At 32.4% G+C, this 17,888-nt stretch overlaps 1 protein-coding gene across 2 annotated transcripts; it reads right to left on the bottom strand.

Annotated features, from left to right (window-relative positions):
- Nucleotides 1-368: 368 nt before the first annotated feature.
- Nucleotides 369-17,141, bottom strand: LOC148627449 (src kinase-associated phosphoprotein 2-A-like). Of its 2 annotated transcripts, XM_088573458.1 has the most exons (8): nt 17,039-17,141; nt 15,636-15,791; nt 14,408-14,464; nt 12,895-12,972; nt 10,956-11,039; nt 5,104-5,303; nt 3,426-3,528; nt 369-3,060 (listed from the first exon to the last, which is right to left on the bottom strand). In XM_088573458.1, exons 1-8 carry the CDS (start codon nt 17,076-17,078, stop codon nt 2,441-2,443), a joined length of 1,338 nt encoding a protein of 445 aa, XP_088429584.1. In that variant the 5' UTR covers nt 17,079-17,141; the 3' UTR covers nt 369-2,440. The 2 variants fall into 2 exon arrangements, with proteins under 2 accessions (XP_088429584.1, XP_088429593.1); XM_088573467.1 differs by lacking the exon at nt 14,408-14,464.
- Nucleotides 17,142-17,888: the final 747 nt, after the last annotated feature.

The raw sequence follows: 17,888 nt of genomic DNA, 5'->3' as shown, positions 1-17,888 counted from the left end.
GCCAGTATTAAGTAGGAACTTCCTACTACTAGGCTCAGCTTGTAAAGAGGTAGCGACGAGTAAATATATTCTACATAAGAGTAGGTACCGTCCAATACATGAAGATGCAAAACACGGAGTTAGTAAGTTCAACATGCAAAATGTTGGGAAATATATTGCGAAATGTCCAAAACTACGACGCGCTTCTCTTTAACATGTAGATAAGCACAATGCAAAGTTTAAACTATACTGGTTTGATACTTTTTTTGAGTTAGTGATTACACAATGTAGGTAGCCCCTACGCATGACAGACAGAGAGGCGGGTCCGTGGACGGTTACTAAACTTGCTTCTCAAAGTTGGTGACACAGGTTAAACAACAAGACAAATATCTAAACAGTATGTTTATTATTATTGCACATGTATATCTAACATTAATGTCTGTGTGAATAAGAGAGGGCTAATCTTTACAGACAAAACAAATTACGGTAACAACTGGAGTTATAGAGCGGCGGAGCGGGGATCAGATTAATACCGCTTTAGCACTCCCACTTAACTTGTTATCTTTCTGATTACATCCTACTTTAATATCTCTGTCGATACTATGTATCACAAAATTCTCCTTAGCTCTTGTTCATCTTTCCATTTTAAATACATTTGTAAATAGACAAAAAACATTCAGAGATTCTAAGACACGACTTTAGCTATAAGAGAATATAAACTTAGTAAACAATGAAACATACACATAATAAAAAAAAAACAAAAGGTCATGCAGGATAAATAAAAGGTCATGCAAGATAAATAAAAGGTCATGCAGGATAAATAAACGATTTAATGCTAATAAATCAATGGAAAGTGCAAATAACAGTGACACTCATTCAATCAACACTACCGACTATTTATCAACGTTTCCGACCTTACTGGAAATGGTAGTACCGTTTTAGTCAAAATCCAGTCAATCTAATCAATTGTCCCTTATTTCAAAACAATTGCAAGAGTAGAAAGAAATGTGATTTTTTCCTCTTAGAAAATACACAATATAAAAACTTAACCCAACAAAATATCTCATGCATTGATTTGAGGCAAGAGAAGAGTTTATTCTTTTTTTCTGTTTTTCAGTTAAACACTAAAGCTTCTTAATTGCAAACATTTGAACAAAATAATAGTTTTCCTTCAATTTGTGTGAATATTTTGTTCATATTAGGATATATTCAAGCATATCGAATTTAAGATATTCTGTTGTCGTTAGTTTAAGGTCAAATTTTATTTTGACTATCATACAACAGTTCGGTTAATGCAAAATAGGAACTGCACAAACCTAGCTTACATTTAGACAATGGTAGGAACATGTAGGAGCCTAAAGTTTTCTTTAGTTCATTCATACCATTCAATGCTGTGATGTATATTAAAAATTGGAAAAGAATGCCTTTCAATGATGTCTTCATGAAAATTTCAATAGACATACTTGGCAGATCACACAGAAAAAAAAAGATCTGACATTTATCAGTTTGGAAAAGGGACATGCTCACATCTGGACAATGCAGAAGAGGATTTTGACTCGGAAGAAATGATACAACTATTCAAAATAGCTGAAACTGTGTCTTATTCAATTGTCATGGGTATAGAGTAAGGTAACCAGGAAAGTATAGATAAATAGTAAACTGGCACTGGGCAAAACTTATCCCCTCTTTTCAAAATTAATTATTGGCATATTTATGAAGATTTACAATTATTACTTGTTTTCTGTTCATAAATGTCACAAAATGGTGAAATGGCACTGTTAGACCTACAGACCTATAACTGCATATACATTAAGAATACAACCCTTAGTTATGTGAAACAAATTAAAAATTTGTTATAAATGTAAAGAAAATCAGCTAGATAAAAAATGGAATGTTGCATTATTAATACAATTTAAAACCTTTAAAATTGAAAAATTGAAATGTACCTCTGAAAATGTGGTATAACATAGAATTTCTTAGAAATCAATGTACAATAGTACTCAAGAAAAAAAAACTGTCATCTGTTGTGAAATCATGGAATTCAAAATTACCTGAAGACTCTTTTTCATTGTGTAGTTAACAATACAGACTATCTGCATTGTATAGTTAACAATACAAACTATCTGAGGAAGACTACATTCTCAAGATATTGGATGGTTTTTCATTTTGCAGAAAATATTTCTTTATCTGAATCCAATAACTACAAAATGTTGTTAAAACACACAATACGATTCCCAAATATTTTTAAGTATAAATCTACTACAACAAAATAGTTAGCTGAAAAAATAGCAAATTCCAGTAAAAAAATTGCAAAAAGCAGTTTTAGAATTTTATATTTTCAAATGTTTTAATGAGATTTGATTTATGCTTAAATGAAAGGTAACAATTTCGTAGGAACATGGAGTTATACTGGCCCTTATCATTGCAAGTGAAACTATTTTATGTATAAACTTAAGTTTTATTAGAATGCAATTTCATATGCAGCAGTCAGGTAGTTTTTGGGAACCAACCCAAATTTGCCATTTAATTCACCAACCCACCACGACTTGTCATCAAAATCTCTGTTGATGATATATACAATATCACCCTTCTTAAATGACAGTTCTTTTTCATTATCACCAGTGCAGTCCCATTTTCCTATGAACATATTTTCAAAGTCCTCTTCATTCCTGAAAGATTTAGGCTCTTTTGAAGGAGGAGGTGGTGGAAGTTCCTCTGTTTTCCTTGGTACAGGAGGCACAGGTACCTCCTCAGTCCTCCTTGCTGGAGTTATGGGAGGCAGGGGTCTACTTTGGTATGGATCTTCATCTGGGACTGGGGGAGGGGGCGGTCGTCTTCCACCACCTCTTGCAGGGGGTGCTGATGGTGGAGGAGGGGCAGTGGAGGCATCCTCATATTCTTCTTCCTGCACAGGTGCTGAAAGTCCTTCATCATAGATGTCATCCTGAATAGGTTCTGGCTCTGGTCGGGTGACCTCTGGTTCTGCTTCATAGATATCACCCTCCATGCCATCATCATATACATCATCTTGTATTGGCTCTGGAAGGTTTGCATCTTCACCTACTGGTTCGTATATATCTCCTGCAACATTTACAAGATATAACAATAAACTACCCTAAAGTACACAAAGCATGCATCCATTCTTCTTTGTGTTTTTAAGTTCCATAACTCTGAAACTATAAAACATGTTTAAGGTAAAAAGATATGATTCAATCTGAAATATTCAAAGCACAATAGTACAATGCATTTAAATTTGATATCTTAGTTTCTCTTATCATCAGTTTTCATGTGCAATTTATTTTATTTGATTCCCTACATTGTCTACGTAGAACGTCTTTCTTTCATGTGTTCACATTTAAGCCTATTTTTGGATTTTGATATATTTGAAATGTTTCAAGTGACATCACAATTTTAGTCTTATAACCCAGTTGTTAGATTAAACCTACCATCATCCATAGTCTCAATTTGTGGAGTTTCAGGTGTCATAGAGCTGACTTTATTGACAACTGTTCTCCACTCCTCAAAATCACTCTTATTTGGTGCCATGAACTGTGCAAGAAAAAAAGAATGAATAAAAAAATGTTGAAAATTTCATCAATCCAAATATACTATTTACTGACCCATGTAAAATGTATGAATGTGATTTTCCCCCTGTATTCTCTGGCTGATAAGCCTATTATGTATTCTATATTATTCTATTCTGACATAATTTTCAGTTCAGTTAAAAAAATTATGCACACATGGAAATATGAAGTCTTTTCTTAATTTAATGTATTGGAACAGCCTATATGCATTGCTGAAGGTACATTTTCGTGTGTAAATAAATGTATACTCGCATATCCCACACCATTCTCTCCATATCAAAGGTGAAGTTAATTTAAAGAGGAACAATTTAATCAAAAATACTTAAGTGTAAGTGTTTATAAGAATCAGGCAAAATGGGAAAAATCAGAGACACGCATGTCAAAACCCCACCAATCTGACTATGTAATATCACTCAAGGATGCTTTCTTTATTTGGAAAGGCCATTAAAATAGAGAAAGCATTTCTGAGCAAATCCAATGCATCATTGGATTTGCTCAGATACTTTTCAATAGAATCTTAGACAAATGAGGTTTTTGACAGTTATCTGCCCTTAAAATGTCCATTTTCAGTGCATTTCAATGAAATTGTAACTCAATGGTCCAGCATTATATGGAAAATTTTATCAGTTTTCCTTGATTGTGATGGTGCAAACAGGTAGACTACACTATCAAAATGATGGGGTTTTTTTTCATACCATGCTTCACCTACTGCCTGATTCTTACAGTGAGTTCCTGTCAGGGACTGACACTTAATCCATGATGCAAGTTAATTAAAGTAATTTGAAAATAATAATATATATAATTGACAAAACTTAGTTAACCATATACATTAATGATAAAAATGTAAAGAGTAGCTACATTTAAAAAGTAAAAGGGAACTTAAATACAAATAAATACAGACAAAAAAGAAAGGGAGGCCCAAATTTTCAACCTTACCACTTCAATGAGGGCAAATAGTAGTGGACAAGAAGAGACACACACTGTCAACCTCAGATGACAAGATGACAAAAAAAAACAATTAGGTCACTATTTACTGTATGATGGGAGGGTTTTCACTCTAGAAAGTTTAAAAGGGCATGACTCTAAATTATTGGACATATCAAAATTTCCTGCTAATATACAAAAGTAAATATTGTCTCCTTACTAGAAACCATGTTTTGTGTACTTCTGTTCAGTAGATTGAGAGGAGTTGTGATAACAAAATGCTTCAGAATTGTACTTACTACAGGACACTAAGTTCAAAGGGGTACATGAGGAATCAAAATTTTCTGATAAATATGCACAACTGCATATTGTATTCTTACCACAAACCAAGTTCGTGGGGTAGCAATTTTCATCGTTTTCATGGGCATGCCAAACCACGAAATTTGGTTCCCAACGGAAAGGAGAATCCCACTGATGTGTATACTGAAATCCACAAAACCATGAATTCAAAAATCCATGAACTAGTGTTTCTTCCCTAAACCACGAAAATTGGTACCCACGAATTAAAGTACTTTCACAGTAAGGCCTTAATAAATTGTGTTTATCAATTACTAACCTCATACGTCCTATTTGCAGGCCTTACAAGTTTAAAACACAATTCTTTCTTTTTCTCGTCTTTCACAATATCTGGTGCCCCTTCAAAACTGTAGTCTGTCAGTCGGAATGCTCCACTCATTTTCTTAGATGTCTTTTCAGAGAAGTAGAAAAAAATGTTACCTTTGATAACACACCACCTCTTCTGCATTGTCTTCAGACCTATATAAAACATAAAATCAAATGAAGATACATGAACACATATATACCTTTTATTTTTCAATAGTGATTCAGGGTGGGAATATTACAATCTTCTTTCATTGAGGTTACAGTGTAAAAAACCTACTTCAGGATAAAATATTGTCAATCTACAAATTATTAAAGCTGTAATTAGATGATGACCAATATTTTTCAAAATTTTATCAAAACCTTTTTGTTTTAAGTTAAGCTTCCAAGCTTCTGTTGCATAGATTTCCAGCATTTTGTTAACAAAGAGCTTCACAGAGAACAGCATGAAATGATCTCAGTATGTTAAACTCTGTTCACTTGGGGAAAGTGTAGACACAATACTAGATCTCAATATACTTAAGAGGCTGTCAATGAGAAACCCATGCAAAACTCTCCCAAAGTGATAATCTAATTACACATAAACTTTAGTGCATCTGGTAGGGCCCCAATAGAAACTTATAATTGCAAAATTTTTTATTTTTTCAAAAATTGAGGATGACAGAGATATGACCGCCATTTGTTTTAAGGGAATTCCCTTGAAAAATGAAAAGATCAAAGCTTAGATATTCAGCCTATAATTGCCCTAATCTAAACTAATGTCTTTCAACTAAGTGTATTCAACTCTATCGAACTAAACAAAAATTTTGGTCCTAATAATGAAATTGAAAAACATATCTGACCTTAACTCATTAAGGCAAAATGCCAAAATTAAGAACAAAATTGTCATTTTTACCATATTTCAATTTCTTGTATTCCATCAAATAACACTTTTAACAAGCTGACTTATTTATAACAAGTAGGATACACCCTTATATAATGCTTAGACGACATGTCATGATGGGCAATACACAAATGACAACATTACAGCTCATAATGCACACAACACCTGGTTTGGACACATTATAACACAAAATTTGAGAATTGAATTAAAGATGAAAAAAAGTTCTGCTTTAAGGGTGCTAATGAAAGACATTTGCCTTCAATCCCTGTAATTGAAAAAAAAAAACATAAGAGATGAAAATCTGATAGAAATTTTCATAATGTGTATAATCCATTGAAAAAAAAAATTCAAAATTGGTCCAAAAATAAAAAAAGATGATACTAATACTACATTATTTTGAAGTTGCAAGAATGTCTCCAGCTTCAAAACAAATGAGTTGTTTTTCTTCAAATCAAAAGGGTTGTTTTTCTGGCTTAAAACATAATTTGAGTTATTTTTGCAGTTAATATTAACAGTGCAATGACTTGATAAAAAAATCTGAAATACAATTCTGGCTTGAACCAATGTAAATCAGTTATCAAGTTATCTGTATATTGGTTTTATGTCAATAGTCCTGTCAATTTAGCAAAATTTTGTCCTTCATGTAAACAAATTGAACAATAGGTATTTTGTTCTAAATTATGGCACTATGACAAAAATAAGCACAGTAAGTCTCACTAAATCTTTTGTCTGAAAAACTTCAAAATAAGCATTTAAAATTTCCTATAAAAAAATTACCATTGGGAAAGGGAGATAACTCTGTCAAAATGGCTGCTATAACAATACAATTTGATACAAAATCATAATTATCTGATGAATAAATTGTGGCGATAGTTGACATTACAGCATTGATCAGGGGTCATCAACAACTTATTAAGAGTCTTCATATCTTATTCCAAACAACAACTTAGTTTTTAGAAACTAATTAGTTAGCCATGTGTCCATTTTTCAAGATAATGAAGTTCAAGAATTCCAATTTTGAATAAAATTATGAAGTAAATATTCTACTTTTGTGGTTAAAAGATTTTTTTAACAAAGGCAAAACTACTAATAAATAGCATGCAGAAATAAACAATACAAATAAATTGTATTTATACAAATTTATAAACTGAATTTTATAAAAATTCAAAATGAAGGAAGTGCATTTTCTGTAATTGAAAATTTCCCAAAAAATTAAATATACCTATCCTACTTCAAAATGTTAAATATCATCTGCAGCATATTAAGGAAAAGGGTTAAAAGGGGGAAAAAATACATCTAAATATAATACTTCACATGAAATTGATAAAAAAACAAGTGGCTCCCAGGAGCCTGAATCCTCACCTGGTTAAATTTTTGCCTTTCAAGGGCAATAACTCTAAGAAGAGGTTGTCAGACAATTTTGACTCCATGAAAACTTTGATAAGACTTATCATGAGGATCATTTCATCAATGGAAAGTTTCATTTTATCTATTATAGTTTTCAAGATATTGACTGAAAACTGCAAAAAAACGTAATTTTTTGCCTTTCAAGTGCAATAACTTTTATATGGAGTTGTCTGAAAACTTTGATTCCTTGGAGACTTTTGTAGGCCTTACATTGTATAATAAGGATATTTCAGCAATTAAAAGATATTGGCCAAACCTAATGGTTTTGGAGATATATGCAAAAATCTACTTTACTACCCCTATGTTCTATTTTTAGTAAAGGCAGCCATGTTTTTTAACCAATCAAAAATCTGAAAGGTCATTTTATTAAAGATACCCTAAAAATAAAAAATTACAACTTTCATTAAATTCCGTATGGTAGTTTCTGAGGAGAAGATTTTTGAAAGTATTAACATCAAAAACAGCAAAAAATGTCCAAAAAAGGCAATAACTCCAACATGGTTCAACAGATTTTTACCAAAATTTGACCACAGATAGATCTCATCATGCTGAATACTTTCACCCATGTCAGAATTTGGCTAAACCTAACGCTTTTGGAGATATATGCAAAAATTTGCTGTCTGATCCCTATGTTCTATTTTTAGTAACGGCAGCCATGTTTTTTAACTGATCAAAAATCCACACAGCCATTTTGTGCAGGGTACACTAAGGAACAGTCATTGTAAGTTTCATGCAAATCTATTCAGTAGTTTCAGAGGAAATGTTTGAAGAAATTGTTAACGACGATGACGTCGGACGCCAAGTGATGGCAATAGCTTATTTGGCCTATGGCCAGGTGGGCTAAAAAGGCACAAAAATCTGTCAAAAAAATTTATTTTTACATAGTTATCTCCCCTATCCAATGTAAATTTCCAAGGAAAGTTGAAATGCATATTTTGAGGTTCCTGCACATTAGATTTTGTTAAGACTTTTTCCTGTGTTTATTTTGGTCATAATGCTACGTATTTTATTCAACTGTTGCAATTTGTTTAAGTTTAAAACTTATTTTGACTGAACTACAAGTCAGTGACTGTTATTGCCTATATATGTAACCAGTATAAAGATTACTACATGTACATGTACAAGAATTGATAAATATTTGTAGATACTAGTAGACCATGATTTTTAATAAAGTAGGCCTCCAAATTATAGTAAACTACTGGTATGATTATATCATTAAACCATTATAAGAAATTTACATTACAGAAGGATAATATTACTATATTCACAAGCTTGCCAAACTCAAGTCACAGTCATCTCCTGTAGACCGTATGGCATGACACGAAAAGCAAAATTTAATAACCCTATTCAAAGAGAAAATCATGAAATTTATCCCCTTTAAGATATTTCTCTTACAGAATTCCACTGACTTCATAGACAGTTACAATTATATTAAATCAAGTCAAAAAAACTAGAGGCACTAGAGAGCCTGAATCACTCACCTGATCAAAAATAGTCTTTGTAACTTTCTAAAGTGGAACTCTTGACCTTATAACTCCAAGATTGAGCAACAGATCTTTATGAAAATATCAGCATAGGTTGGCCTCACCATGCTGATCAAATTTCCCACTTAGAAAATTACGCTAAACCCTTTGGTTTTCAAGTAATTTCAACAAGTCGTCAATTTTTAGCAATGACAGCCATGTTTTCAACAGATATAAAGTTGCAATGTTTGGTTATAATCCATCCTTCAAGTTGTCTAAGAGGAATTTTTAAAACAAATCCATTTCAGGACCCATAACTCATTCATTTGTCAACAGATCTTTCTGAAAATTTGAAATACATGTACATCTAGGTAATCCCATCATGCTGAACAATTTTTAATTCCTGCCAGATTTTAGCTAAACCCAACTGTTTTTGGAGTTATTTGCATAATTCTGCAATTTGGCCCCGGTCGTCTATTTTTAGTAACGGTGGCTATGTTTTTTGCAAAATCAAAAATCCCCACACACAGATAGTTAAACATGTTCTACATAACATTCATGCAAAGTTTTGTTTTAATCTATTCTGTAGTTTCAGAGAAGAAGATTTCCAAAGTTGGAAATATAAAATTCAGGGAAAAAATCCATTTCAGGACCCATAACTCATTCATTTCTCAATGGATCTTTCTGAAATTTTGGCAGATGTCCATCCCATCATGCTGAATAATTTTACCCCACTAGATTTTAGCTAAACCCAACTGCTTTTGAGTATTTTGCATAATTCTGCAATTTATCCCTATGATCAATTTTTAGTAATGGTGGCCATATTTTTCGCAAGATCAAAAATCCCCAAACATAGATTGTTAATCATGTTCTATATAACATTCATGCAGAGTTTTGTTTCAATCCATCCAGTAGTTTAAGAGAAGAAGATAATCAAAGTTGGAAATGTAAAATTCGGGAAAAAATTCAATCCCAGGGCCCATAACTCATTTAATCTTCAACAGATCTTTCTGAAAATTTCTGCATAGGTCCATCCTATCATGCTGAACAATTTTTAATTCCTGCAAGATTTTAGCTAAACCCAACTGTTTTTGAGTTATTTGCATAATTCAGCAATTTGACCTCTATGGTCTATTTTTAGTAATGGAGGCCATGTTTTCTGCCAGATCAATACCCCAAGGAACATTCATGCAAAGTTATGTTACAATCTATAGAGTAATTTCAGAGAAGAAGATGTTTGAGAAAGTTTATGGACAATGATGACGACGGACAATGGACGCATAGTGATGGTGCCAGGTGAGATAAAAGTTGAATTTAAATGAAGGGTGTTATAAATTGTACCTAAATAAAACCACCATTTACCAACTTTTTTCTGATACCAGTGTCACACATTTGTAAAAAGCATTTATGTCTGATGTGGCCTGCAAATACAAACCAATACCATCTGCATTTGACAGGTGGTGTTAGTAGAGCAGGAAGCGTGCTATTATACATACCAATCTTACCTATTGCCTCTGTTACATGAAAGATTGGGAAAAATATTTAGATTTATAAAAACACTGTAGAAAACTAAAGATTTCACTGACACTTTGCAAATCCTTTCAAACATAGGTTTATTAAAATATCAAAAACTAAAAACAATATAAAGGTTCTTGCAAAAATTCTCCATAAAAAAGCATTTTTCTCACACACTTGCATGATATTACCAAAAAGTAATCAGATAAAAATGTGAAACTGAGCAGATTGACAACTGTTTATAGGACAATATTAAGGATATTTTTGCTGTATAGACTTTATATAGAGTCAAGAATTAATCAAACAGGGAATCAATTAAAATAAGATGATCTTACAACTATGTCCAGACATTATAAAACGGTGTCCAGGCTATTTCTCTGTCCAATATTATTTGAAACAATTAATTTTCTATCAAAAGACGGTGTTCCAAACCCCCGAGTTAACAGGGCTAATTAGAATAAAGTATAGCTTCATGGAAACTTACTTTAAGCAACGAAATAATTGTTACAGAATAAAACTTAAGATGGGCCATATACATACCAGATGGTCTTTTCTTTTCCAAGAAACCAGCTTTAGTAAAATCAGTAAGTTCCATTGCCGGTACATTAGGTATGTCTGCGCTGCCTGAAAGACAGATTCAGAAATTGATCTTTAAAATTCATAATACAGTAACACCTTTGTAAACCAAACCCTCGATAAAATTTTAACCTGTGTTAACCAAACATCTACTGGTCTTCATATCAATTTCAATTCTTTTTAAACCTGTATAACTCAAAAACCTGTCTAACCAAACAAATCTTTCCGTCCAAAAGGGATCAGGTTACACAGGTTTCACTGTATAAAAACATTTTATAAACATCGATTTTTTAAAGCAGTAGTCTTTGTAAGAATCATGCAAAATCTGTAAACTGTGATATACCTCAAAAAAGGCTACATATTTTTATTTTTGATATTACGTTGATTTATGGGTCTATATTATGAAGTGTGTAAATATTTATTTGAATCTGCCTGCTCTTAGGAGATAATCACATTGAAAATCTAATAGATTCTATTGTATTTGAGCGTCATTTACAGAGTTATCTCCCTTAATTTTGAAATCTACAGTGCATTCTATATAATTTTTATCTCCTAAGAGCACAGGGTATATGAAAAACCCACTGTTAATTTCTGTTTACTATGGCATTTCAAAAAATACCAAAAATAACAATATGTATGCTTTTCACCCATGAATCACATTTTGCATGATTCCTAGCCACAATACTACTTAATTGGAGAGGCTATGCTCATTTTATCATCTTGGATTTTCTTTTGCCTTATGTTCAGCCTTGACTTTCTGTACAAGATAACAGAACCTCTTGATCTGTGCTTGTTATAAGGAACATTCTTTTAAAAAGAATCATTTTTGTTTAATGTTCTTGACAGAACTTCTTCCAAATTTATAAACTCTTAATTTTAAATGCAAGGGGCTATATACCAGGTAAATGGACAGAACACTTTGTATCATAATAAAGAGCTTATTGAAGCCCAGCAGTGGTCGAACCCTGAGTAGTTTAGGCAAGTGAGGACACAATCTTAATTTTTTTAGACTAAGCATAGAGGCTTATTGTTCATTATGGACACAACAACTAGTATGGACAAACTACAGCAGAAAATTTGAAAATTAATTAAAATTTTTTTGAAATTCGACTAAAAAATTAAAAAGTTGATATTTCTACGGTGTGAGGCAAAAACCTCCAAAAGCTATAGGGTCCTCCACCATGTTCCTAGAAACAATGTGTTAAAATTCTAAAAAGATTGGATAAGTTTACTCAAGTTTTGTACATAAACTAAAGTTAACAGACACCAATTATGACAATTTAGACAGGGTGTTACCATTATATGACCGAAATATTTTTTTGCAGTAGTATGAAAATACAATGAATAAATTCTACTTGTCATTAAACTTATAAATTTAATATCTATTCTTTTAATTGCACAGAAGTAAATATGAAATGATTTAAATATTATTTAATGTACCTTTTGTAACAGATAACGATGAAAATATATAACTTAAGCGCTGTTCCATCCCTAACAAAGCATTTACTAATACAGTATGTCTACTCTGATAGCTTCTTGAAATGTGAAATGAAATAGGACATGTATAATATTGTTAATGTGTACAATGTGTGTGTGTGTGTGTGTGTGTGTATATATATATATATATATATATATATATAAATGATCTTTTTTTCTTGTTTTTATCATATTGGAATAGAAAGGGACAAAAGTATTCTCACAACAGTAACTGCTCACTGATTTTTTTTCTTGTAACTTTTTCAAACACTCTGTACAAGTTTTTCTTTCCTTCCCTTTATCTTAAAAAACTTTCCAATTTGTGTAATGTTTGCCCTTTCACTTGGCCTCTACAAAGTCTATATCCCTCTACAATCTACACCACCCCAATTTTCATGATTGATGTTCAGTACATAGTAAAACTTACTATCAACATATGGATCCTCAGCATCATCATTATTAGAGCTACCTCCAGTCCTGGTTGACTCATCATCTTTTGGGATTTCTACAATGAGAAGAACTTGAGGTATTGATTAAAGTCCTAAACCAAACAAAAACTTGACATCCTCATACCATGTCAAAACTGCCATAAATTGGCAAATTTTCATGCCATCTTTTTTGGAGAGGTGAATGGGGAGGCCTTGAAATATAATTTAATCTACTTCCGTGTAGTCTTAGATTTTACAGTTTTCATATTTTTGCAACACATGTACAAGGTTTGAATAAAAAAATAGCAAAAATAAAAAAAGAAATATTTTAATTAAGCTCACAAAGAGAATACCCCTTTCTCGAATGAAGAAGGAAATTTGTTAAATGTAAACTTTTGAATTATGATTTTTCTAGGTAATTTTGACAAAATCGAGTTTTGGGACAAATTTGACCTGAAAAATTGTGTTAGCTGGAAAAATTGTCAAAATCATGAAAAACATGCTTAAATTGTGTAAGTTGGCAGGTATGTAAAAACCCTTGAATAAATAAACTGGATTATGTCCCTTTGGAGTCCTATCCCTTCATGTACATCTACATATGATGCCTAATCTCCCTATAAAACTCCATCAAAATACCTTGAATGGTTTAGGAGTTGCACTTGTGAGGTTTCAAAATTATGTAAACCCCTTAAGTTTTTTAAGGAGTTGCACTAACAAGAAATGTAGACAGACAAATGGAAAAACAGACACACAGAAAGAGTAATTCCTATATACCCCCCAAACTTTGTTTGCGGAGGATACAAGAACTGCCATGAAAATTTTTTAGCATACAGTATGCATAACAGATCAGACAGAACCTGGCTAATAGCTTCAGTTCTACATAGTCAAATGTTGTTGTAGATTCAGTATTAGTGTACTTTTGTCTGTAATACTTTAGTTCACATCAAAATATTTATTTCACTGCATTCTTGAGAATATGACATCGAAGATCATTTCAATATTAAGTCTAATTTAGGAAAGACAGGAAAGAGTTGAAAAATTAAGGGTTGTGTGCGGTAGAATAAATGTTGCAATGAAAATATTCAAATATTAAAGCATGCAGTAAAAAATTGGCAATGTCACTGAAAAATTTAAAAAAAGATTAGTAAAACAATGATGAACACAATTTTCTATCAGTCAGTATAACAGTAAGACATGTTAACCCTTGATTTCAAAATTACATAAATGTTATAAACAAGCCTAAAAGAAAAGAATTAATTCTTCCATTCACTTTATCTCCCATAAGATTGATCATGTTACAGTAGGTGAAAAAACAACCACCTTTCCATGCAGATTTAAATCAATGGCTGCTTTTGCTAAAATTGTATACATACCTATTTTAAAACAATCACTAACAACAGTTTTAAAATATCTTTCATTTACCAGAGAAATAACTTGTATTTTGCCTGAACACCCATAAACCATAAAATTTAAAAGTAATTTTGAAAAAAATTGCATGCAATGTGATCTTACCCTTCCAAAGGAACATAACACTTCTCCTTCTCCAACGATTTATAGTGCCAAACCAATCTAATGCACATACAATGAATGAAAAAAATTCAAAAATGGAATACTTGTTACTGTGAAAGTACTTTAATTCATGGATACCAATTTTCCTTGATAAGGGAATGAACACAGGTTTCGTCGATTCTTGAATTCATGGTTTGTGGTTTTCAGTGAACACATCAATAAGAATATCCTTTTCTTTAAGAACAAAATTTCGTGGTTTGGCCTACCCACGCAAACCACAAAAATTTGTACCCCATGAACAATAGTACTCTCACAGTAGTTGTAAAATGATCCAAATGGAGCCAAAGTAGAGTTGAAAGCACATTTATCAGTATGTTGTGGTATCCATCATTCTAAGTTTTATACAAATCAATCAGAACATCAGTGTCAATATACAATACAGACTTTTAAGTGTACATGGAAATAAAACATTTTCTTCATTATTATATGTTATTTCATTTATCTTATGGATTGTGAAGAAATATACTTAACAAGTTCACTGCAATTCAACTTATAATTTTATATATCAGTAACTGTTGTTAAAAGCAAAAGCAATGGAACCATGATTAAAACGAAGAACAGGGGTCATGATTCGGGGATAAAGACTAGACTATAAAAACAGACAAAATGCCATAAATAAGTACATGTAGTACTCCAGCTAAGAATCATGCAAATTGTGATTCGTGGTAGGAAAGCCTACATATTTTTATTTTTGATATTTTGTTTCAAGTGTCATAGTAAACAGAAATTAACATGTGGCTTTTCATATAACAATTATTCAAAGGAGTTATAAAAATATATAAAGAATTCCATAATATTGACCCACAAAACAAATTCATAACAAAAACGAAAATGTGTATCCTTTTTGGGGTGCATCACACATTACAGAATTTGCATGATTCTTACAAAGACTGCTACTTAACTAAAACTAAGGTATAAATGAGCAACCCAAACTTCAATAAAAATTTGGAGTATGAGCCAGGTGCACTGGTAGGATAAGCATCTTCTACTTTTCTAGAAACACTTGCTGAGTTACTCATATGATGTCAAATCCAGGTTTAAGTTGAAACTAAACACCAGGTTTCAGCTCATGGCCTTACTTAATCAAAGACAGGCCTTTCCTTCTTTTTTTGTATTATATTTGTTTTATCATAAGCATGCCTATTATAACAATTGTTTGATAATAGTATACCTTTAGATGTTTTGACCTGGTCTGTATTTAGCATTCCCAAAGCAGGCCATTCTTCTTTCAGTTTATTAATTTTATCCACAATATCTTGTTTGTGGTTCTTGGCAGACTTCCCAAGTTTCTCATTCTTTAAAGTCTCCAACAAAAACTTTTCCACCTCTGGAAAAGAAATATAAAATTTGCATTTTAAAGTCAAAAGTTGTGTCAAGGTATAAAGTGATTCATACAAGATTTTGGAGGCCTGCACCGGAGGCGGATTCAGGCCTGGCATAGCGGGCTTGCCCCCTCCCCGCCTAAAATTTGCAAAGCATGGGTTGTCAGGGGTAGATTTAGGGGGTTTAAGGTTGAAACTTTATTTTCTAGCTAATTTTACCACAAAAGATATCTACATTGCATTCACTCTAGAAGAATATTTCAAAAATTTAACCTCAAAATATTTTTTGCCTCACTCTGCTTGGCGAAATTTTAACTATGCAACCCCTCCTAATCTAAAATCCTGGATCAACTCCTGTGTACCAATAGCAGCACTTGAGTAAGTGATATTTTTTTTATTTAAACAAACAACATATAGTATAAAATACATGAAACATCTATTTTGAACGTCCAAAAAGAAGATACTGGTATATAATGTACATGTAACACTTGTTTTGACAGTCCAAATCAAAAATATATAATACCGGTATTTTTTATTTTGATTGTCAAAACAAGTTGATGGCCCTATGAGAAAATATACAGGATACATGTACAGGCAGCATCTGTTTTGAGGGTCCAAGCAGAAGGGCCGTCACAATTAGATTGATTGGTTGGATGTTTATGGTTAAAAATCCCATGGCAGATATTTCATGCATTTCAGGATGAGAGTGATTGACTAATTGAATAGACCCTGCTTTGTATTATTATGACATCCTAAGTCAGAACCTTTTTTCTGTGTGTTAGCTCACAGAAGCAGGCATACCCACCCTGAAACATTGATGTTCTGATTCTGAGCCAACCAGTCACCACTCTATACTCTTAATTCCATGTACATTCTCAACCAGAGGAGCAGAGATGGTAATATAGCAGAGAAAACTATGATAAAACATGAATCAACAATAAGACTACAGAGCTAGAGAAGACTGAAGATGGCAATCAACATTACAAGGTTGAAATCCCCAATAAATATAATTTTAACAGAGCTGTTCTTATATTTTGGAAGCACAACCATCATTTTCAAAATGACGAGGAGGTTTTGTCAATTTGTTTTACTTGAAACTATTCGCAAGGAGGATAACATCGCTAGATCACCAATCAATATTTACGTACACTAATCATTGTCAAGTATCAATATCTCCCCCTTCTAATCAAACATTTATAAGCAGTTATTCATTGAGCGATGTAAATTGCTCTACAGAAAAATAAATAATTACCTGCTAATAGAGATTTGATTGACTCGTGAAAACCAGACATTTTCAGCTTTATGACAGTACTTATAACATTCTTCCTTCTTCCTGATTCATTAATTTGTCATCTGACAGGTAAAATCCCGAAGAACTATTAGAGACACGTAAAAACCCGATGTTCATGATTAGGTTCAAGCAGTTTTTGTTGTTCCGCTCCCCGACACGGAACTTCTCAATTAAACCAAGTTCACATTGAGTTGGGAAAGCGGTTACATATAAGAAGAAAGAATTTCGTTTGTAGATGATGTGCTTATAAGGCCATCCAAAAGCATTATGTGTTTTTTTCTCTCCAATGAATCACATCATCCATAAGGTAAGACTGGGATTAGTTCACTTTCCGTTAAAGGGCTTTCTAGAGTTTCAGAAAAAAACATTGAGAAACTGTAATGGTGGTGATTGGGTGTCTGGAATAATTATATAGTTTGTTGGCGCAATCCCTTGTGTAGTGAGTTAATTGACAGATTGTCGGGAAATGACAACCCCATCTTTGATTTTATTGGTGGAATTACCATTGCCCCAAGATCTTAAAATTTTCTCTCTACACAAGAGTGTATGCCTCAAGTTTGAATTCCTTGATTTCCAATGAATATGTATTGGAAAGAGGGTTACTTACAAGGGGCCAAATTATAATAACTCAAAAATGGAAGATGTCGGTATCTAAAATCTAATAAAAATGCTGGGAGGGATTTTCATAAGGAATCTCATAATGAAAAGTCGAGCACAGCATGATAAGACTGCAGCCATTGTATCCCAAATCTCAAAAACAATTAATGATAGAGTAAATTTGTTAGCATACTTCTTAAAGCCCTTTCAAAGA

The sequence above is a fragment of the Perna viridis genome, chromosome 1, assembly GCF_037379345.1.
Source record: "Perna viridis isolate PV_CMFRI_1.1 ecotype Kerala chromosome 1, ASM3737934v1, whole genome shotgun sequence".
Lineage (NCBI taxonomy): Eukaryota > Metazoa > Mollusca > Bivalvia > Mytilida > Mytilidae > Perna > Perna viridis.
The sequence above is the reverse complement of the archived record's forward strand: the minus strand, read 5'-3'. Positions and strand labels throughout refer to the sequence as shown.

Bases quoted from the DNA above. Each gene is read 5' to 3' on its own strand.
- LOC148627449 (XM_088573458.1), bottom strand. From the start codon at position 17,078: ATGTCTGGTTTTCACGAGTCAATCAAATCTCTATTAGCAG. The intron at 5,304-10,955 runs GTATGTATATGG...TGTTTTATATAG, and splicing joins GGAAAAGAAAAGACCATCTG to GTCTGAAGACAATGCAGAAG. The intron at 3,529-5,103 runs GTTAGTAATTGA...TTTCTTGCACAG, and splicing joins CTGCAAATAGGACGTATGAG to TTCATGGCACCAAATAAGAG.